The sequence below is a fragment of the Sinocyclocheilus anshuiensis genome, unplaced genomic scaffold (genome assembly GCF_001515605.1).
Source record: "Sinocyclocheilus anshuiensis isolate Anshui unplaced genomic scaffold, SAMN03320099.WGS_v1.1 scaffold284, whole genome shotgun sequence".
Classification (NCBI taxonomy): Eukaryota; Metazoa; Chordata; class Actinopteri; order Cypriniformes; family Cyprinidae; genus Sinocyclocheilus; species Sinocyclocheilus anshuiensis.
In genome coordinates this window covers 2,466,694-2,491,114 of record NW_015554266.1, presented here as the reverse complement: position 1 = coordinate 2,491,114, position 24,421 = coordinate 2,466,694, and the positions used below count along the sequence as shown (strand labels likewise).

Sequence of the window (24,421 nt, the reverse complement as noted above, 5' to 3'; positions counted from 1 at the left end):
TCATTAGTCTGGTTGCAACTGGCACCCCATACCACAGAACCACAGTGTTTACTCTTGGAGAAATCAACATAAGAATGGCTTATGCATATGAAGCTGGGATAGGAGACAGTATTTAAACATCAACAAATTACACAGTGCACCTGTAGTGAAATGTGTATTAGGCTATTTGATGTTTCAGGTTTAAACATTTTTATATATGTATGATATAAAAATATCAAATTTGTGTTGAAATTATTGGACAGTTTGCTAAATGATACATAGATTTTGGTATTCATCAGCCATTCAGTTATTGCTCTGTTACAGTAAAAGGAATAGTTCATCCAAAAATGGAAATTCTGTCCTCATGTAATTTCAAACTATGACTAAGGAGAACATATTCAGCTTGGAATATAGCATAAATTCTTTTAGACTGTTTGGTATTACTTACAGTAAGGCTCCACTAGACAAAGATAAAAAAAAAATGCTTTAGAAGTATTTTTCACTGTTAGCTCATGTTAACTAATGTGTTAGTTAGCATGAACTAACAGGAAAAAAAAAAAAACTTCGAAAGCATGTGTTAATCTGTCAATTTTAATTTCAAATTTTACTAATACATTATTAAAATCATTACATTTATTGTTACAAAACTAACATGAACAAAGATTAATAAATACTGTAACGAATGTATTGCTAATTGTTAGTTAATGCATTAATTAACATTAACTAATGAGACATATTAGAAAGGTGTTTTTACCAATGTTTTTATTTATTTAATTAATTATTTATTTTATTTCTGCATCCATTCATTTAAAAAGTACAGCATCAACTTTTTTTGCGAAGCATCTTCTTCATCATCAAAATAAAGCAAGACAGCATTCAAACCACTTGAGGGAGATTGGGAAAAAAAATAACATTTTTGGGTGAATTATTATGAAGGAGGTGACAGATACCAGCTCCCCCAATATTCTCAATAAATATCAAATCCATAAAAAGGTTACCACAGTCAAGTATTCATTGATAATTCTCAATAGTGTTGTTTGTTCTGTGTTCAATAGGGTTACTATTCTAAATAATTAATAAACTAAGTATGTATTTATGCTGTAAGAATATTATTGGCATTACTGGTATATCAGTTAACAACCATGCACAGGAACAATTCAAATAAAGCATGTATGAAAACTGAAACAATTAATTAGTGTATGTACGTCTGAACATCTATTTATCACCTTTGTTAAGTTAAACATGCATTGTAACATAAGCTCAGTAAACAGGTATTAAACAATGCAACTGTGTGACTTAAATAACTCCTAATTAGCCACATTGGAGGAACTGTCTGCTATATCGTCATATGGCTTGGAGAAATGAATATTTGCTAACATTTCCTTGGCACATAAATATGTACAGCTTGTCATACAATTAGAGGGAGAGATATATTTTTACATGCACTTGAGGGTGTCATCCATACCAGATTGTGCTTGTAGTAACAACAACCTGAATGAGTCTGTTCACTGTATGTGAAGCCACCACAGGAACAGACATTTAGAATTATGTTAACCTACTTCATTAGTACAGCATATATGGTTTATCTGTCTATACTGTATATACATGCTTATTAACATCTCAAATGAAATGAGGGCCCTTTTGACAGCAGCTGAAGAATAAAGTTATTCTATGTGAAACGATCAGAGTTCATCTTTCTGAGTTTGGGAGGGAGGTGTCCGTCCATGCGGCCTCCTCCCCCAGCCATTCTTTGCAGTTTTGGTGGCAAGTCCGCAACTGATTTGCTGATGGCCTCTGTAGCAATCTTAGTTGTCTTGGTAACCTGCTTTTCCTCTGAGACCCCAGGCACAGAACTGATGCGTTGGAGCTTCATGGGCAGTTCGCCAAGGCTGTATGTCATTTCTGATGTGGTGGAGCTCATTCTCAGGAGCTTCCTGGGCACCCCGTCTCTACCTGTCATCTTCTGCACCTTGGCTGGTAATTTGGTCGTGCTCTCCTGATCCTCCAGCAGTTCCAGGCAGTCCAGGGAGTTGTTCTTTTCTCTGCTATTGCACAGTGACGGGGCCATGAGCGGAGAGGACATGAGTAATGCCTCATCCTGCTCTTTCACACTGTAGGGAGGTGTGGGAACCTCAAATGTGGCATGGAACTGAGAATAATCCACTTTAAAGAAGCCCTCCTCCAGAGAGATGACTGGGAAAAATCTGTGGCCCCACAGCACCTCGTCCTCTGTGTACGACGTCCGTGCTTGACAAGTCATGCCTATCAGAGAAAATACATGAAAAGGAACAGATGGAGTAATGAATGAAGCAGTCAAAGATGAATCAATCTAACTCAGTTGGGAAAAGCACTGCTGCACTCTGAAGAGTATCATACTCAATTCTTTATTAGAACAGTACAGCACAGTAATGATATTCCTCTAACATTCTGGCTAATATTTTTTTCTAAACTCCAAGCCCTATGTATTAAATATTAATTCAGTCTGAACCACTAAAATTAAACATTGTATGTTTACTTGACCCTAGCTTGAAGATATTTTTTTCAGCAACCAGTTTATCCTTAACCTTAATCCTTAACCTTTTGACTTAAAGTAAATGCTACAGAAAGTGCAACATATAATCACTTTTTCTAATATTTCTGTTGGTGCTGTTGCTTCCTTTTTTTCATAGACTAAACTTCAGTGGTTGTGTACAACCAGCTATATCATAACTATAATTGAATACTATTCAGTTTACAAATTATTCCAAATTCTATGATTCATATATCAGTGGTGCAACTGTATTTCCTCTTATGGAGAAAAAAAGTCATAATTGACTGGATCACAACAAGCCATGAATGTAAATCTTGCCAGGCCCCACTTTCTATTGTCTCACAATGTTTAAACATTGAGGCACCATCTTTACCTTATCAAGCCAGAACAAATAGAAACAGATTAGGAACATCAGATTAGCTACATTTTGCTCTGCCTCTCTGGACCTTATGAAAGTGGTGAAGAGGCTTTGCTTTCAAGTGATTAATTGTCATATCTTGACACAATTTACATGCAATATTAGCTTTAGTGCTTTATGCATAAATTCACATGTAACAATGTATGCAATATAAATCTACTAACAAAACCATGAAAATATCTCATACATAAAAGGTTTGCAAAGACTGAGGATTTGTTGTCTTGTGTATTAACAGGTGTATTAAATTGTTGTGCCAACAACGGTGACACCAACCTCGCTGACTTGTTGAATGATTTTTGAGCCCAGTCTCATGAAAATGCGTATAAATAGTACGCCAAATAAAAATGAAAAACACTTGGTATTGAGTCGCAAAAAGGGACTTTGGCGTGCATATGATACGCACTTGTTTGGCGTGCATATAATACGCGGTTTTCGCATGCATATGATACGAAATTTGTTGCCGTGCATATGATACGCAGTTTTCGCGTACATATGATACGCATCTACCCCACAATCCTAATCCTACCCACCGCGTGGGATACAACAACCCTAATCCTATCCATTGCGTAGCATATACACGCCAAAGTAAATTTTTGCGTATCAATACCACTAGTTTTTGTTTTTATTTGGCATACTATTTATACGCACTTTCATGAGATCGGGTTGTGATTTCTATGCACGGTTTGAAGCGCTGAATGACACACAGACACTTAAATCCATGCCCACTCCTGAGGAGCAGGTGCTCTGTCTGGCTTCAGCTGACGTAAGGAGGCCATTATCTAGAGTCAATCCACGGACTGCTGCAGGCCCAGACAACATTCCAGGAAGAGTGCTCAGGGACTGTGCTGACCAGCTGGCAGATGTCTTCACTGACATCTTCAACATCTACCTGAGTCAGGCTGTGGTCACTGCGTGCTTCAAAAAGACCACCATCATCCCGGTGCCTCTGAGGAGCAGGTGCTCTGTCTGGCTTAAGCTTCACTGGTGCCTAAACCGGTGACATGTCTCAATGATTATCGCCCTGTAGCACTGACTCCCATCACAATGAAGTGCTTTGAACGTCTGGTCAAAAGACACATCCACTCCACTTTGCCCTCTTCACTAGACCCTCTACAATTTGCATACCACCCCAACCGCTCTACAGATGATGCTATCTCCTACATACTGCACTCCGTCTTATCACATCTGGACACAAAAGACTCATATGTCAGAATGCTGTTGATTGACTTTAGCTCAGCGTTCAATACAATCATTCCACAGCAACTAGTGAGTTAACTCTCCCTACTGGGTCTCAACACGTCACTCTGCAACTGGATTCTAGACTTCCTGACAGAGAGACCACTGTCAGTGCGCATGGGTGACAGAACATCAGGCACTATCACATTAAGCACAGGTGCCCCTCAAGGCTGTGTTCTCAGTCCACTGCTGTTCACACTGCTCACCTACGACTGCACAGCCAAGTCAGAATCCAACCTCGTTGTCAAGTTTGCTGATGACACGACAGTAGTGGGCCTCATCAGCAACGATAACAAAACACCATAGAGAGAGGAGGTGGAACAACTGGTGAGCTGCTGCCACAGCAACAATCTGTCTCTCAATGTGGACAAGACAAAATAGATTGTTGTGGATTTCCGGAGAAGTTCAACTGATCATCCTCACCTGTTCATCAGTGGCTTTGTTGTAGAGAGAGTCAGGAGCATCAAGTTTTTGGTGTGCACATCTCTGACGACCTCGCCTGGTCCATCAACAGCAACTCCACTGTGAAAAAGGCGCAACAACGTCTTCACTTCCTGCGGAAGCTGAAGAGAGCCAGTCTCCCACCACCCATCCTCACCACCTACTACAGAGGAACTGTGGAGAGCGTCCTGGCCAGCTGCATCACTGTGTGGTTCAGAAACTGCAAAACAGCAGAACACAATACCCTCCAGCGCATAGTGAGGACAGCTGAGAGGATCATAGGGGTCTCCCTCCCCTCTATCCAGGACATCTATCAGGCACGCTGTGTACGCAGAGCCTCTGCCATTGGGAAAGATTCATCTCACCCCTCCCACCAACTGTTTGACCCTCTGCCATTAGGCAGAAGACTACGCAGCATCAGGACCCACACGGCAAGGTTCTGCAACAGCTTTTTTCCCAGGCTGTCAGAATCCTGAATAAGCTGATACCACCCAGCATCCTACTCCCATCATAAACTGCCTTCCCATCCCATCCCATGTCTACAGAAAAAGAAAAAAAAAAACACTCCAATGGACATTTGCATACATCTGCACTCTGCACTTTCACTTAGCTGTGCACTATAGACACTCTTGCACAACTGCACAATGGTCAGTTTACATACATGCGCACTCAACTCACCCAATGTGCACTAAAGAACATTCTGTGCAAATGAACCTTTTCTAACATAATATCTGATCTGAGCCATCTCAATTGTGAATAAGCACTTTATTCTTACACTTCTAACATCTCTTACATTCCTACAATTTCACATTTCTACCTCATTCAACACTTCTGCCTTGTTATATTTATTGTGCGCGTCATGTTTATTGCTCGTTATATTTAATGTGCACTTATGTCTAATTCCTGTCGTCATGAACAGGTGTGCATACTTGTTTTGTCAGTGTCCTTGCACTTTGGTCCGTCAGAAATTACATTTCGTTCTTCTGTATACTGTGTATGTGGAAGAATGACAATAAAAGTTGAGTTGAAGTTGAAGTTTGTCAGTGGTCCACTGTGTATGGCAGTGAAAAATAATTAAAAATGAAAGAAGAGATTTATTTAATTTGTTATATTACTGATATATCCTGATTTAACTAATAAAACGAGGGTCACATGAAATGAGATCAATATCTGTGTCCTTCCAGCGAACAGAATCTAGTTTGATCTTGCTTATATCCGACCTCAATAAAAAAAAGTACAATGTCGGTGATGAAAAGCAAATGTCCTCAATACAAAAAGTAATACAGAGGAAGAGAATCAATAAAACTCTCACAAGAACAGAAGCAAAAGCCCATGTTATCAGCACAGCCCAGGCTGCCTTCAGCCAGCTGACTTATGGGCTAAGTATTGTAGTATTCTGATTTTCAAGTAAAAAATGACTTCCTGAGTAGACAAACCTTAACTCATCAAAATTCCTTTCATAAAATTTTTTAAACATTAGAAATATTTCAAATGAGGATTAGAGAAAAGTGCTGTGTACTGTACACTCTGTTCATTTGACTGTTCATAAGAGTAACACTATATTGGTATATATTGTGTGTGTGTGTGTATACTGTATAAATGGTATATTGTATTACAATGTAACTAAAATTCCCTTTTAAGAGAACTTGCACTGTGTCGGAATGCTTTGGGAACGCCTCTGCGTGACCGCATCCTGAAGCGTGTGCGAAATTTGCATGTGTGATCTCCTCAAGAGATCTTGTCTTGGTGTGGGATTTGATAACAATGCAGGCACGTCTGTCTCCTGCTCATATCTAGTGTCAAGCTAGACCAGTCATTCACTAAGAAACAGTTTCAGAGTCTGTTAGGTCTGATGGCAGCAGCGTCCAACGTGATACCTTTTGCCCTGCTGTGACCTTTGCAGTGGTGGCTCAGGAACAAGGAGTTTTCCCATATGGGCAACCCATTTGGAGCAGATTTGAAGGGCGCTCGGCCAAGCTCAGGTGGACTTGGATGCATCTCGACAGACCTCAAATTGTCCACTCTGGTTCTCCCTAACACATCCAGCTACTCTGGGACTGGACGCTATGGTGTAGATTGGGCCGAGGCAGCGTCTGTTCACCTTTTCCCCGATTGCTCTGCTCCCGGGAGATCTGGAGAGAGTTCACCAGGATGGGGCTTGTCTGCTGCTAGCAGCCCTGTTCTGGCCGGCCTGAGTATGGTTCTCGGACCTTGTGTCCCTCCTCAACAGCTCTCCGTGGGAGATTCTGGTCAGGAGAGACCTTCTGATTCAGGCAGGCAGCACAATTGTGCGCCCTCGCTCGGAGTTATGGAAACTGTGGGTATGGCCTCTGAGGGGGCCCACATCATAGATTCCGGTCCTTCAACTGAGATTGTTGAGACCGTTCTCCACTCCAGAGCTCCCACCATGAGGAAACTGTACTCCTTGAAGTGGGCCCTGTTCACTTATTGGTGCAGTTGCCATCAGCAGGACCCTGTTAACTGCCAGGTTGGTTCAGTGGTGGAGTTCCTGCAGGAGGGGTTCTCCACAGGGTTGATTCCCTCTACCTGAAAGGTGTACGTGGCAGCCATAGCTTCTTACAACCATGATATAACGAGCACACTTGTGCCTTAAAGAGAAAGCGACGGGAAAGTACTTCTACTTACAGAAAAGCCCTACAAACTGCAAGATCTACTTACATTTCGTTTCTCTTAGAAGAGAACAAACACAACCCCAGGCACTTATTCAATACAGTGGCTAAATTAATGAAAAATAAAGCATCAACAGACGCAGACATTTCCCAACAGCACAGCAGTAATGACTTTATGAACTTCTGTACTTCCAAGATCGATAATATTAGAGATAAAATTCTAACCGTGCAGTCATCAGCTACAGCATCGCATCAGATAATGCACTATAGATCCCCTGAGGAACCATTCCACTCATTCTATGCTATAGGAAAATAAGAATTGTATAAACTTGTCAAATCATCAAAACCTACAACATGTATGTTAGACCCCATTCCATCTAAGCTACTAAATTAGGTACTTCCAGAAGTCATAGATCCTCTTCTGAATATTATTAGTTTGTCAATGTCGTTAGGATATGTCCCCAAAATCTACAAATTGGCTGGTATTAATCCTCTTATTAAAAAAAACAACTTGATCCTGGAGAATTAGTTAATTACAGGCCGATCTCAAATCTCCCTTTTCTGTCAAAAATACCAGAAAAGGCAGTGTCCTCTCAGCTATGTTCTTTCTTAGAGAGAAATGGTATCTGTGAAGATTTCCAGTCAGGAATTAGACTGTATCATAGTACTGAGACTGCTCTCATCAGAGTTACAAATGACTTGCTCTTATCATGTTTATTAATTCATCATTATCATTAGGATATGTCCCCAAAACCTTCAAACTGGCTATTATTAAGCCTCTCATCAAAAAAACACAACTTGACCCCAGAGAATTAGTTAATTACAGGCCGATCTCAAATCTCCCTTTTCTGTCAAAAATACCAGAAAAGGCAGTGTCCTCTCAGCTATGTTCTTTCTTAGAGAGAAATGGTATCTGTGAAGATTTCCAGTCAGGAATTAGACTGTATCATAGTACTGAGACTGCTCTCATCAGAGTTACAAATGACTTGCTCTTATCATGCGATCGTGGTTGTATTTCTCTATTAGTGCTACTTGATCTTAGCGCTGCATCGACAACAACATTCTTTTGAGTAGACTACAAAATTATGTTGGCATTAGTGGAACTGCATTATCATGGTTCAGATCTTACTTATCTGACCATCATCAATTCGTAGCAATGAATGGAGGGATATCATATCGATCACAAGTACAGTACAGAGTGCCACAAGGCTCAATACTAGGACCGTTGCTTTTCACACTTTACATGTTATCCTTGGGAGATATCATCAAGAAACATGGTGTTAGCTTTCACTGTTATACTGATGATACTCAGCTATATGCCAGATGAAACATACAAATTCGCAAATCTAACATAATCCATAGTTAATATAAAAAACTGGATGACTAGTAATTTCTAAATAAAAAAAAAAGCACTTGATGGGTGCTCTGTTAATTCTTCATTAATTCCATCAGTTAGGAACCTAGATGTGATATTTGATAACAATCTTTCCTTTGAAAACCATGTTTCTAGCATTTGTAAAAACAGCATTTTTCCATCTTAAAAATATATCTAAATTACGACCTATGCTCTCAATGTCAATTGCAGAAATATTAATTAATGCGTTCATGATCTCCAGGTTAGAATATTGTAAAAATCTTGCTAATTACTTATAAAGCCCTGAATGGTTTAGCTCCTCAATACTTGAGTGAGCTCATAGTGCATTATAGTCCTTCACGTCCGCTGCGATCTCAAAACTTTGTCCATTTGATAATACCTAGAATATCAAAATCAAGTTCGGGTGGCAAATCATTTTCCTATTTAGCGCCCAAACTCTGGAACAATCTACCTAGATTTGTTCGAGAGGCAGACACACTCTGTCAGTTTTAATCTAGATTAAAGACCTATCTCCTGGCATTCACATAATACACTATCACATTTCTATAATTCAAATCTGTTAAATGACTGTTAGGCTGCATTAGTTATGTCAACCGGAACCGGGAACAATTCGCATAACACCCGCTGTACTCACTACATCGTAAGAGGAATGGCATCTACGCTAATATCAGTCTCTTTCATTCTTATTCCGAGGTCACCATAGCCATACAGATCCAGTCTGTATCCAGATCAGATGGTCACCGTAGCCACCCAGATCCAGTCCATATCCAGACCAGATGGTGGATCAGCACCTAGAGACGACCTCTACAGCCTTGAATGTCAGTGAAGACCATGTCAACTAGATGCACCCCAGAGACAGGTTCCCTGCGAAGACCTGGTCACCTCGACGACCATCGGCACAAGACCACGGGAAATAAACAAGTCCTTTGCACCTGTGTTGCAGACTGGAATTAAACCACGCCATGCTGTTTCGTCTGGCCAGAGGAGAACTGTCCCCCCAACTGAGCCTGGTTTCTCCCAAGGTTTGTTCTCATTATTGTCACAGATAGAGTTTTGGTTCCTTGCCACTGTTGGCTTTGGCTTGCTTAGTTGGGGATGCTTGACTGACTGATTGCACAGAAATTATTGTAAGAGAGCTGAACTGGATGATGACATCACTGAATCATCAATTAACTGAATTTAGCTGGAAAAATGACTCTTTGTTATTGCCTTGCATTACTGCATCAACCTATCAGAAGCTAATGAAGAAGCTTCCTGATCATTACATCACCCCGCCCGTGACGTCTCGCCACTCTATTGGACTGATTTCAGATGTGCTTCAGGACGCGGTCACGCACAGGTGTTCCCAAAGCATTCCGACACAGCGCCTCTTTCTCTCTTGGAGAACCATGGTTACATAAAGTAGAGACGTTTTTGCACAGTACTGTCTAATTTTCTGTCTATTAAGTTTTTCCTTTAGATTGTTGAATAGTAATCATGCAAAGGTTTGAGGAAACTAAAGTAGTCCAAGTAAATATAATCCACTCCAAAGTATATATGCCCATGTGTCCCACCTTTCATGTTTATCTATCTCCTCTACAAGCTGAATGATTTGAGGTATCATTTAGCTGCATAATTTAAGTCACAAGAGTTTATTTTTCGGCTTTGTTTAAATCACTAAACCTATGTAAAAAGAATAGTAACAGCAATGCTTGCAAACACCACTAATAATGTCAAACATAAGCAATGGGGTTTATGCAATCAAAACTACAACACTGTGTTACTATGGAAACCCAATCTTGGCCATGTACACATGCACAGCTCTTGCATCCAAAGCTGTTCTCTGACAATCATATGTTAATGTAATTAATAAACAAAAGACCGTTTATCTGCAATCAGTAGCACAACAGTCTGAGGGTTATAATACACTCAGTCACCACTATTTCCCCAAGTCATGAAAAGTGTTGGTTGTAAAAACGCACTCTGGATGTTTCGTAGCCAGTAGCATCCTATAAAACACATGTTTGATCGTGTTCAGCTGGATGCAGGGCTGCATTGCAATGTAGAGTATACTGTAAGAGTGGGGAAATTCCTCTGTGCATCAAACATACAGTATAATGTAATGAACAACCCTGTCAGCTCTGTGGGTGACAGCAGTAAGAAAAGTAATCAAGTCATCTGAAGCCCTGTGCCTTGAGTTCTCCTCTGATCATTCAAATATGCACAACAAGATTTCATTTCTAAACCAACTAAGTGTATAACTCAGTAAACAACACAGTATATAGCACAAAAAAATATCAATATCTTTCCCTTGAAGAAAAATAGTATTTTATAAATATAACTGAGATGGCAGAGAAAGGAGACTTCCCATGTGCTGATTTGACTAAACACTAAATCACATTAAAAAACAGTGTCTTTATGTTTATAAGGTTCAAAGCAAATAAATGTAAAATCAGTCAGCAGAGGGCACCCTTGCCTGCAATCATTGATAAACTATGGAATCTTTGTTTGCTAAGAAAAGCTTCATAATTGCTATAGACTGTGGAGCTCCATTATCATGTATCATATCTGAATAGTGTCTGGATATTCTAAAACTGGATTACATTTAAATCTGGCATTCAGAAGTTGTGGCCTAATGGTTAGAGAGTCGGACTCGTAACCCAAAGGTTGCGGGTTCAGGTCTTGTACCGGCAGGGATTGTAGGTGGGGGGAGTGAATGTACAGCACTCTCTCCCACCTTCAATACCACGACTGAGGTGCCCTTGAGCAATGCACCGAACCCCCAACTGCTCCCCGGATGCTGCAGCAAAAAATGGCTGCCCACTGCTCCGGGTGTGTGTTCACGCTGTGTGTGTGCACTTTGGATGGGATAAATGCAGAGCACTAATTCTGAGTATGGGTCACCACACTTGGCCACATGTCACTTCACTTTGTTTTGTTTAGATGCATGTTAGATATATAGATATATTGCTTGCATTGCAATGCTTTGGAGATATTGCATCAGAGGTTGTGTTATTATTATTATTATTATTATTATAGGGATCAGAATTAAATAAAAGAGCTTTTGTAAATATCACAGAAAATCACATATACCTACATTCAAATCATATTTAGAATTATTTTTGGAAATCAGAATGCAATAGAAATGCGGTGGTGGGTGATTTTTTTTTTACTTCAGTCAGTAAGCAACCTCCTATCAACCACACAAAACACCCTAGCAACTACCTAACAACACCCTAGCATTCAACCAAAGCATGTCTAACACCAAGACAACTGACTTTGTCATCTGAGTTGCCTTGGCGGTCGATCTCGTCAATGTCAAAATAACTGATATGGTCAGCCAAATCAAAGAGGGCAGTATTTACTGTTCACTGAAGCTGAGCATGAATTCCAGTGTAACGGTTCAGTGTTAACAGACAAGAGAGATTTTGTCATGCAAAATGTCTTCTTCTACTTAATTCTTCTTCTTCTGTCTTTCTTTAATCTTGTCTTTTTGACAAGAAACCCCTAAACTCAAGTGTATACAGAATCACTAAAGCAGAAATAAACAGGGAGCAAGAACTTGCATTACTCAGGGTTCAAAGAGAGGCAGTGACTGGAAAGTGTTTGTAACATCCTTTAAATAACAGCTAGAAATGAAGGTGAGTGGAGCTGACACACACAAATCCAGTCCTTCATACCAATAGACTAAAAGCAGAGGAGTTCCCCTGATAATATGAGGTGAGAATTCAGTCTTTTGGGATTTGGACAGCATAAGGGTGAGAAAAAAAAAATCTCAGGCAGTGCTTCTCAGTCCGTGACCTAGCATGAATGCTAGCAAACACTAAAGGCTGATTTATACTTCTGCGTCGGGCCTACGCCATAGCCTTTATGCCGTAGGCTATGCGTCAGTTTTCATTTATACTTCTGCGTCGTTGTCCGCGTCAACGTGCAGAACACATGCAAACCGCTAGTCAGCAGTGTCCACAGGCATGTTGCTGGTGTAACAGTACCACGGCAAAAGCCAAAGAAGAAGCGGCTCGTCGGAGAAGCATTATAGCCGTGACGGCGGCAAATAAATATTAAATCATTATTTAAAACTACAAAAAGGAGACAACAACGGAACAGGAGATGATGGCATTCTTTCAATCTGCACAAGGACTTGTACCACGGCAGATCAACATTGTTTGTTGCGGACAACTACTGATGTATAATGCTATGTAGTATAATAAATGATAAGACATTGTTCTTTGCTTTGTTTTATTTTATATAAGAAGGTGTAACATTAAAATATATTAAAGTGCACATAAACACACACAAAACTCAAGTACATATGGAGGGAGGGGTTCTTGCAGACCAATCACAGCGCTTGCGATCTGTGTAGAATTGGCGCTGTTAGATTTCTGGAGAGGTGCACGTCAGGCTACGACGTATGGGTGTGCGTCTATGCATAAGCTACGGCGTAGGTCCGACACAGAAGTATAAATCAACCTTAAGCATTTCCTCTGCAAACATGCACAAGGACTGAGGATGACTATTAGCCTACTACTTCTCTCTGCACTTGATTCATCCTTCCACTAAAACTATTTGAATGTAAGTAACACACATATGGCTTAAACATCAATAATATATAATTTTTTCCCCAAATGTAAAAGCTCCCCAGGATGAAATGTGTAAAAATAAGAGATGAAGATGAATGGATGAATGGTCTTTATGTTTGCAATGTTTTCTCACTCTGTTTTGTCTTACTGTAGCACATGCACACATTCAAATGAGGTCATGGGTCTGTCCTGAGTCCCTGAGGTTTCAAAGAATTGTTTTAAATAAGAAAAAGAGCAAATTCATTTACAGAATAACACACTAAAACAATGATGTTACACAATAATTCTGTATCTTTCTTGATATCATTTTATTTATTTATCCACTTTAAAGAGAGGAAAAGGAAGAAGAGGAGGGGGGAAAGTGGGGTCAGAAAATGACAGAAGACATTACACTTTGTTTGTTTGTTTGCAAATGTGTATGTGCATTTAAAGTAAATTATTAATTTTTTTTTTAGAATTGTTCCGCGTCCTATCTAAACATGAGCAAGAGCTGGGTTTTGGGCATCTGGGTGTCAAGCCCCTCGACAACGAGCTTCACCGTTCTTGGCGTGCCTCCTCTTCACCCGCCCTCACAATGGTCGACGGCACAGAAGAAAAGGGGTATGACAGATTGCCTCCCCTGGATGAGTCAGTGGCCGCACATCACTGCCCGCCCACGGCCATCGGCTGGAAGGCAAAGGCCGCCCACCCGTCCAAGCCGTGTAGGACAACTTCAGCGCTCGCTGGACGAGCCTACTCGTCAGCTGGACAAGCAGCCTCTGCGCTTCACTCTATGGCGGTCCTACAGGTCCTTCAGGCCAAACTTCTCCAGAACATGGACGAGTCTGGACCAAACCCCGCAGCTTTCAAAGAGCTGCGCAGCACGACCGACCTGGCTTTGCGTTCAACGAAAAAGACGGCTTAGGCGATCGGCAGATCCATGGCCAGCCTTGTGGTGCTTGAGCGCCACCTATGGTTGACCCTCACGGAGATCAAGGATGCGGATAAGGTCCACTTCCTCGACTCCCCGGTCTCCCCATCTGGCGGGTTTGGACCTGTGGTGGAAGGGTTCGCTGAGCGCTTCACCGCGGCGCAGAAGTCGTCCCAGGCAATGCAACACTTCTTGCCAAAGCGCTCCAGTTTTACAGCTGCTGCCAGTTGCCCCAAGACGGTGCTGACTCAGCAGCCCGCGAAGCCCGCATCATCGGCTGCACCGCCAGCCTCTAAGCCTGAGCCCCGACATCGCTCCCGCTTGGTCAGACGCTAACCATTCCCTAAGCGCCAGGGACTCCGGCCCAAGGTAGTGCTGGACCCGGCGCCTCAGGCGTCAACCTGATCTGCGGGACAGGAAGAGGAGGAAGTCTCACCATTGCCGGACCACCCCCCAAGAAGCCTCTGTTGTGCCTCCAAGCACCCCGTTCACTTCTGGGTGCCGACGGTAATGTATTTGTGGTAAATACTGTTGTGAACCCTGGGCCCGTTCAGTTAGCGCCCACACAACCGATTGCTGTTATCACGAGAAAAATAAAACACAAACATTTTCAAAAAGAGAGCAAAATTCCTCTTCCACCTATCACGAGCTTTGGGTCCCCGCAAGGTGGCCTGTCGCTCAAACCAACCCAATCCCTTGCCACACGGGCCGAGGCCTGGCAGGCCATCCCCAGAGTGTCAAAATAGTACAAAATTCAGTACTGGCGAAAACCACAAGTTCCGTCCCACGCCTGGCGTCAAGGACGCATGCGAGTCAAGGTGAACTGGGCCTGCGTAGCAGCTCTGGCCCCTTGGAAAGACTCTCAGTGGATGGAACGTGGCGTGCCCCTGGGAATGGTCTGCAGAAGGAAGGTGGTCTCGACAGACGCTTCCAACACGGGTTGGGGAGTGCTGTGCGATGGCCAACCAGTTTTCGGCCATTGGTCGAAAGAGGAGAGTCGGCTTCACATCAACTGCCTGGAAATGCTGGCAGTATGTTTGGGCCTTCGCACCTTTCTGCCAGACCTAAGGGGACACCATGTGCTAGTCATGACAGTGGTGTCATATATAAATTGCCAGGGCGGTCTCTCCTCGAAGCGCCTCTTCATTCTGGTAGAGCGCCTCCTGGAATGGGCTCAGCTCAACTTGCGTTCGCTAAGAGCAGCGCATGTGCCGGGCAGGTTGAACCAAGGAGCAGACATGCTCTCTAGGAGCAACGTTCCCTCAGAGGAGTGGATGCTCCACCCACATACGGTTCAGAGAATCTGGGAGATCTTCGGCAAGGCAGAGGTCGATCTCTTCACCTCAGAAGGCAACTCTCACTGCCCAATTTACTTTCGAAGGACAGGGATGCGTTGGCCCACGACTGGCCCAACCTTCTCCTTTACGCTTTCCCCCCGATCGCCCTGATCCCACAGGTAATCAGGCGAATCAGGGAACATGAACACAAGGTTCTGTTGGTGGCCCCGCTCTGGAGGAACCAACACTGGTTTGCAGAGATGTCTCGGCTGCTCCTTAGCAGCCCGTGGCCCATTCCCCTGAGACAAGACCTCCTCTCTCAGGTGAACAGAACGACATGGCACCCCCAGCCCGAGCTGTGGGCTCTGCACCTCTGGCCTCTCGATGGGAGCTTGCGGACCTCCCTGAGCGCATACTAAATACAATAACTCAGGCTAGAGCACCCTCTACGAGGCGGTTCTATGCCCTTAAATGGTCTGTCTTCTCCGCCTGGTGTACGGCCCGTGGCGCAGACCCATTTTCCTGCGACATATCTCTGATATTATCCTTCCTGCAAGAGCTGTAGGATAAGGGTTGTTCCCCCTCCATGCTCAAGGTCTATGTAGCAGAGCTCCTGATGCTAAAAACCGCTCTGCTGCTCTGCGTTAGCATTGGTAAAGAGTATGGGAGATCTGCAGGCGCTCTTGGTGAGCCTCACCTGCCTCGAATTCGGGCCCAACAAATCCATGGTCATCCTGAAGCCGAGGCATGGTTATGTACCTAAAGTGCTCTTGACTCCGTTCAGAGCACAGGTAACAGCTCTTTCGGTGCTTCCTCCTTCGGAGCAGGACCAAGAGCTGAATTTACTCTGCCCCGTCAGGGCATTGAGAATATATATTGAGCGTTTCACCCCATTCAGACAGTCAGAACAGCTTTTTGTATGCTTCGGTGACCTCACCAAAAGGTCTCCGGTCACGAAGCAGAGACTTTCCAAATGGATAATCGATGCTATCGCACTAGCGTACTCTTCTTTGGGCCTATAGTGCCCCATGGGAGTAAGAGCCTACTCAAAAAGAGGCGTTTCCTCTTCCTGGGCTTGGTCTAGCGGTGTGTCCATTGCAGAAATTTGTGAGGCGGCCGGCTGGGCCTCGCCGTCCACATTTACCAGGTTTTATAATCTGGATGTCCCGGCCTTACAGGCTTGGGTCCTTTCTGCTTAAACGGACTTACTCTGGCCATATGGCAAAACCAGTGCTTCAGGCGTTTACCTTCTTCACTGTACGCTCTTGGCCCCCACTGGGTTCTGAGGCTGTACGATTTATCTTGGAACGAATACTCAGCGCCCGGCCGACCTCTGCGAGTTTGGCCCTATTGCCTCCTGCGGGGCTTCCCTGAGAAATGCTTGGTCCCTCTGGGCCCCATTTGGTGCTTAAGGCAAGTTCAAGTATTAGTCGTTCCTCTAGCATAGCACAGCGGGATTGTACTGGTTCCCCATAGCGTCTTAGCAGACGCAGTACGAGTGAAGTATCGATAGGGAACGTACTCGGTTACTAACGTAACCTCAGTTCCCTGAAATACGGGCACGAGTACTGCGTTGCTAGCCGTGCTATGTAGCTGCACGACTCAGTCGTCACTTCAGTCTAAGTAACCTGAGGATCCTATGGCGAAGTGCCCGCTTATATAGCCAGATGCCCCGCCCATTCTGGCGGGCTCTGGCGGGCTTTGTCGCCATAGGTTCGTGCAGCTCCACTGCCGAGCCATTGGTTGTTTTTTTAATTCACTGCACGAACCAATGGCCACACAGTTACACTGCATTATTGAAAAGGCTTCAGTATTCGGAGAAAAATAAGTTAGCAGATGTAGCACTCGTTCCTGAATTTCAGGGAACCGAGGTTACGTTAGTAACCGAGTGCATCTTTTTTTTTTATGGAATAGGGAACATCAGGAAAAGTAGCCATGGGCTCCTTCAATTAACCATTGCTTACTGTAAATACGTGATACCTATACATACAGTGCATTTCACTGCAGTTTCCAGTTGAATTGAACACTAGAGGCAGTAAAACACCAACAACATTTTTTTCTTCCATTTCAATTAAAATCACAGTGGCAGATCATTAGAACACTTTATAATAACTTTCATTAATAAATTATTAACAAACATTATATAATGGTTAACGGATGATTAGTTAATATACTGTATATTCACAGCTAGAAACATGAGATAATGTGCTTGTTAATGTTTACTAAGCTTATTAAACATTACCTAATGATCATCAGATAATTCTTGTAAATTACAATGCTTACAAATGTCATTAAATATTTAATTAATATGATCATGCACGTCTTGAAAATCTACAAATGATATTAACAGATGTTACACAATGATTAAAAGCTTTGTTAATGTACAACACTTTTGCTGCTATTGAGGTGTGATACAGGTAAGGTTAGGGTTTGGTGGTATGGGTAGGTTTAAGGGTTGGGTAATGGGTCAAAAGTGTATTGTTATATTACATTGTTTTTATAAATGAACAAGTATTTTCTTGAAAAAAAAAAAAATTGCTTTCTCCTGCTGATGTATGATTCGATGGATAACCTATTTAATGATATAGTATACTAATATAAGTGCTGAGGCAATAAAAAACATCTATTGTACCAAAATTACAATGTGTTTTACATCTTTAGCAAGCATTTAGCTAAACTTAACTAACCACTCTTTACACAAACGTTGTTAGAGCAGCTAAAGGTCCAATGCCCAAAAAGGTACTGAATGATTAGTAAAGGTATATAAACATTTACAAATGATGAATAGTTTCCACTTTAGATTGGGTACTGCAAAAACATGAATAGATAATTAATAAATTATTACTTACGATGTGTGAATAGGGTGAATTCAGGACCTTTGGGACACTTTTTGCCATTGAGATGACTGCTAATACATGTACTAATGATTAGCAAATGTTTATAAACATTTACAAATAATGAATAGTTTCCACTTTAGATTGAGTACTGCAAAAACATGAACAAATAAATAATAAATGATTTGTTAAGATGTGAAAACAGTAGAAGTCTACACAACAAATGAAGACCAAATATATGGCTTTACAGACTGTGATTATGAGTTAATGAACGATGTGTTAACATGAATAGTTCAGTGAATAGTAAAGAGCTTAAAAGTACTGATTAAGCTATTTTTTTCACAACATTTGTAAATGTAAAAAAGAGCATTATGTAATATGTGAACTGAAGTTTAATGACATTTGTTAGCATTCAAAAGTACATTAACAAATAAGCTTGTCATCATTGTATAATTTCTGTTAAAATTATTTGTAGATTTTAAAAAGTGCATGATCGTATGAATTGAAAGTTTAATGACATTTGTAAGCATTTTAATTTAAATTAAATAATGATTTGTTAATCATTAGGTAATTTTAAAAAGTACATTAGAAAACATTAACAAGCACATTATCTCGTATATTTCTAGCTATGTAAATATATATTAACTAATGATCTGTTAAGCATTATATAATGTTTGTTAATTATTTATTAATGAAAGTTATTATAAAGTGTTACCAGAATATTTTGGCAGTTTCTTGCACAATACGACCTCACAAATTTTTACCATGGATATGTAATAGGTTTTGAAAGTAAACGTGCTCAATAGCGCACCTGGCACAACAATAAAAAATGTAACCATGCTATGTGGCGTGCTATGTTATTGTCTTATACATAAACTTAAATTACCGACAGACAAACTAAATATTCTAACTCTCCAAATATCACTTGCATGTTTTCTTGAGTAATTTGTTTCTATGGCAACAACAGTAATGGATGCCACAGTGAAAATTAATTTCTTAGCAAAAGTTTCTTCTCATTCCTCTGTTAAGACTACAGTTCTATCTCAAGGCTATAAGACCTCATTCTCATACAGCCAGAAGAGCAAGATGACCCTCCAGAATATCCCAGCATGCTCTGCCAGAGAATGAATCAAAACATGAGAAGGAAGATTGCATGGAATGATGGGGTTAGGCTGAAAATAAAGGAAAGAGAGGGAAAGAAAGAGCAAAAGGATGAAAATGCATTAATAAAGTAATACATATTAAACGGTGACCAGACTCAGCAGAATACATTATCAGATGCACGCACACATACTGTCAGTGTTGGGGGTAACGCATTACAAGTAACCCGAGTTATGTAATCAGATGACTTTTTTCAAGTAACTAGTAAAGTAACACATTACTTTTTAATTTACAAGAGAATATCTGAGTTAATATTTCAAATAAGTAACGCAAGTTTACATTTTTTCCAATTTATTGATTGACAGCTCTCCTGTCCTTGAGTCAGAGAATCTTGGTGAATGGAAAAGTCAAGGCCGAAGCCTTGCACGAACTTAGGGTGTCCTGGAGCGTTTGCTCACATCTTCATCTTCTCAGAATTCAGCCAAACCACCGACTCTGGTCGGGTCCCTGGTGTGAGGCCTTTAAGGTCGGAGAAGATTCACGCCTCTCAAGATGGCTTGTCCAATGAGAAAGGCTGAAATTCCAAGCGGGAGGTGGCAATTGCTGGAGGGTTTTACGACCCTTTGTGTGAGGGCATGGTAATTTGCAAATGGAACTTGAATCGAAATTACTAAAGATTCTCAGGACACTAATATATTGCCTATGTACCAACATATAATATACACGGTCGTTTAGATCATCAGAAGGCGAATTCATAGATACTAAACATGGTAGGATTACATATAGGTATGATGACAGGAATGAGTGGTTCCATCATAAGCCTGCATAAAACAGTATAAAATCTCAAAGACAACATACACAGTGACCTGAAGGATATGTGTGTTCATTCAAAGAAAGGTTTTCCTATGGATTAATTAGCGAAGAGTCCATTTCTACTGTGCACTGTCTCTCTTCCTATGGAAAAGGCAGTGATTTTCCCTGCTCAAATACCTCTGGGTCATAAAACCAGTGGTATCAGCATTAGTTGCCATGGGCCAGACGCTACATAAGTAACGTAATTAGTTACTTTTTTATGGAGTAACGCAATATTGTAATGCATTACTTTTAAAAGTAACTTTCCCCAACTGTCACAAAGCAAGGCCAGACACAACAGGTAAGTGCAACACAGGATGGTTTATTGACTTGATTAGCAGAAGAATGGAATGGGTGAGGTAAAGGCAGGTGAGTGTCAACACAGTGAATGATTCCAGGGTTCTGATAGTGAGTATCTTATGCCGGTTTCGTTGGAGATTGTGGAACAGATTCCAAGGAGTCGTTGCAGGATCGCGGGAGGAACAGAAGGTAAGTCTTTCTAGGAGAATTCAGTTGAGAGAGTCCAGAACAGTTCATAGGAGTGAACGGTAGACCGGACAGTGAGTGACTGAGATGTGTGTGTATTTGTAGTGTGGCTTGATTGGTGACAGCAGGTGCGGGTGATCAGAACTCAGGTGACTGTGATCGGGTGATTATCCTGGATGGTGACTGAAGTGACTGTGATGAATCCCTGACATTACCCCCTCCTCCAGGGGCGGCTCCTGACGCCCACAAGCAGCGATGGGGGCGGCCACGGCTTTTAGGTGCGGGGCGACCAGGATGGGTGCGATGGAAGTCCTCTAAGTCCAGAATCTTTGGGGCCTGAAGCAGAGGGAGAGTGAGGTTTAAGGAGTGAAACATGGAAAGTGGGGTGAATTCGGTACCTGGGTTGGAGTTGGAGTTCATAAGTGACTTCGTTGATCTGCCTCTGTATCGGGAATGGACCAATGTAGCGGGGGCTTCTTACAGGGCAGGCGGAGGAGCCTTATGCCTCCGCACTGCACGTTGGAGATGGAGGTGAGCTGAGTCCCACACTCTCTCATTCACTCGGAACCAGTGGTCTACAGCTGGAACCTCCGACGGTTCTCCTGTCCACGGGAAGAGTGGGGGCTGGTAACCGAGTATGCACTGAAACGGCGTGAGGCCGGTGGTGGTCTGGGTCAGGGAATTCTGTGCATACTCGGCCCAAGGGAGGAAACGGCTCCAGCTGTGTTGGTCGTCGTGACAGTATGCCCGGAGGTAACGTCCGAGTTCCTGGATCTTCCTCTCAGTCTGGCCATTTGTCTGGGGATGGTAGCCTGAGGATAAGTTGACCGTGACCCCTAGTAGCCAGAAGAATGCTCTCCAAACGCGGAAGATAAACTGAGGTCCCCTGCCGGAGATTACATCCTCAGGGATTCCAAAGTTTCTGAAGACGTGTGTGAACAAACTTTCTGCAGTGTCGAGAGCGGTTGGAAGTCCTGGGAGGGGGATTAGCTTACAGGCTTTGGAAAAACGATCTACGACCACCAAGATGCAGGTATTCCCTTCTGAGTTGGGTAAGTCAGTCACAAAATCGATTCCCAGGTGAGACCAGGGTCGATGTGGGATCGGCAGGGGCACTAGCTAGCCTACGGGAAGGTGACGAGGGGTCTTGGACATGGCGCAGACTGAGCAACTGCGGACATACCTGATGATATCACGGGTCATACTGGGCCACCAGTACTGAGCTTGGAGGAGCGAGAGGGTCCGTTGGCTGCCTGGGTGTCCAGAGCAAGTACTTTGTGAACTGAGCCCAGAAGGGATTGTCGTTGGGAAGTGGGCACATGTCCTTAACAAAAATGTTTGTATATTAACTTAATATTAATGCTAGTTCTTGACTGATTGGGCCAGATTGTCCTGTTGAGGGGGCGATGCCCCTCACACTTACCCTTGTGGCACCGGCCCCAAATATAAATGAGTGATTTTTCAATTTCAGATATTAGGGGAAAAATGTATTGCCCAGAGTTTGCTCTTCCTAAGCTCAGGAGTGTTACAAAGCAAGGCCAGACACAACAGGTAAGTGCATAACAGGATGGTTTATTGATTTGAGAAGCAGAAGAATGGAACGGGTGAGGTAAAGGCAGGTGAGTGTCAACACAGTGAATGATTCCAGGGCTCTTATCTGAGTTCTGATGGTGAGTGTCTTATGCCGGTTTCATTGGAGATCGTGGAACAGATTTCAAGGAGTCGTTGGAGGATCTTTCTAGGAGAATTCAGTAGAGAGAGTTCAGAACAGTTCATAGGGGTGAATGGTAGACCGGACAGTGAGTGACTGAGATGTGTGTGTATTTGTAGTGTGGCTTGATTGGTGACAGCAGGTGCGGGTGATCAGAACTCAGGTGACTGTGATCGGGTGATTATCCTGGATGGTGACTGAAGTGACTGTGATGAATCCCTGACACCAACACTGCATACTGTATATCCCTTCTTAAATTCCTGAATGACAATTATTACATATGTGATTGAAATTCAGTTTAAGTCGGCTTTATTTGTATAATAACTAAGCAATATCACAGGAAAAAGAATGATTTTGTTCTGGATGATCATATTTTAAAATAAATAGTGTTACAGTTTTTCTCAATCAATTTGACACCTTTCTCCAAACTCAGGTCACTGTTCTCAAAACAGTAAACACAGTTAGCAGAACACTTTGTAATTGTCCTAAACAGATTGTAAGTTTTCATTAATTTCATACAAATTACAAATTAAGGGTGTGGGAAGAGGAGAATGAGCCAGAAGAGTTGAGGTTGTGGGAAGAGGAGAAGGAACCAGAAGATTTGAGGGTATGGGAAGAGGAGAAGGAGCCAGAAGAGTTAAGGGTGTGGGAAGAGGAGTAGGAGCCAGAATATTTGAGGGTGTAGGAAGAGGAGAAGGAGCCAGAAGAGTTGAGGGTGTGGGAAGAGAAGGAGCCAGAAGAGTTGAGGGTGTGGGAAGAGGAGAAGGAGCCAAAAGAGATGAGGGTGAAGGAAGAGAAGAAGGAGCCAGAAGAGTTGAGGGTGTGGGAAGAGGAGAAGGAGCCAGAAGAATGAAGGGTGTGGGAAGAGGAGAATGAGCCAGAAGAGTTGAGGGTGTGGGAAGAGGAGAAGGAGCCAGAAGAGTTAAGGGTGTGGGAAGAGGAGTAGGAGCCAGAATATTTGAGGGTGTAGGAAGAGGAGCAGGAGCCAGAAGAGTTGAGGGTGTGGGAAGAGGAGTAGGAGCCAGAAGAGTTGAGGGTGTAGGAAGAGGAGAAGGAGCCAAAAGAGTTGAGGGTGTGGGAAGATGAGAAGGAGCCAGAAGAGTTGAGGGTGTGGGGAAGAGGAGAAGGAGCCAGAAGAGTTGAGGGTGTGAGAAGAGGAGAAGGAGCCAGAAGAGTTGAGGGAGAAGGAGGAGTAGAGGGAGAAGAGATAGTCAGATTGGAGGGCAATGGTATGGTGGGAATTACAAGAAAATGTAAGAAGACATGAACAAAGAAGAAGGGGTCTGCAGGGTGGAAGGGGAGGGAGGAGCGGTAGAAAGTACAGACGGCTTTCAAATTATATCAGAGCCACCCTGATTGACCATGTTATAAATCATGGTCTCTCCTTCAGAGAAGCTGGCCAGAAAGTTCAGCCAAACATAAACTGTTCCACAGTGGCTTAAATTTTCCGCACATTTCAGAGGGAAAACTGGTAAGTAACTCTACCATTCTTGATATATGACTCTAGTCTAGAGTCTTGTCCATTTCTAGTTCTATTCTCTACTGTAAATGTTTCTACTTGTTCAATTTTTTTTTTTCCAGAATTTAAGTTCGATAACATTTTGGTGGACGAACAAGACTATTTTCAAATGAACAAGAACATGTAATTGTTGACATGGTCGTTGAAAACAACACCCTCCGCCTCAAAGAAATTCATCAGAGAGTAATACAGGACAATCAACTATTTCATAATATTCATCAATGCAGTCTTGCCACAATTGAGCGTGTTCTAAGAAGAAATGCCATCCGGATGAAGCAAGTATACAAAGTGGCCTTTGAGAGGAACTCTGATAGAGTTAAGGAGCTGCGATTCCAGTTTGTTCAGGTATGTGAAAGCCATACAATTACTGCACTTTTACTGTATAAAACAAAGATACGTATTTCCTGGAGATCATATGTCCATATACTGTTACACTCAGGAAAAATTCAGTCATCTCTATGTATACAGTAGTGCTATGTCAAAGTGGGAGAACTCATTGTTCGGCAACATGTTTTCTTTTTTCCTTTTGAACTCTTCCCCCGCCATTGAAGAGTTATCTCGTC

The 24,421-nt window shown here is 42.4% G+C and overlaps 1 protein-coding gene across 1 annotated transcript in view; it reads right to left on the bottom strand.

Moving 5' to 3' along the window:
* Positions 1-971: 971 nt before the first annotated feature.
* The window catches only part of LOC107671326 (G protein-activated inward rectifier potassium channel 1-like), a 48,645-nt gene continuing 25,195 nt past the window's right edge, over positions 972-24,421 (bottom strand). Inside the window, exon 4 of the mRNA XM_016464220.1 lies at positions 972-2,241. Coding sequence (XP_016319706.1) covers positions 1,649-2,241 — 593 coding nt within the window. The 3' untranslated portion in view covers positions 972-1,648. The remainder of the gene's footprint in view (positions 2,242-24,421) is intronic.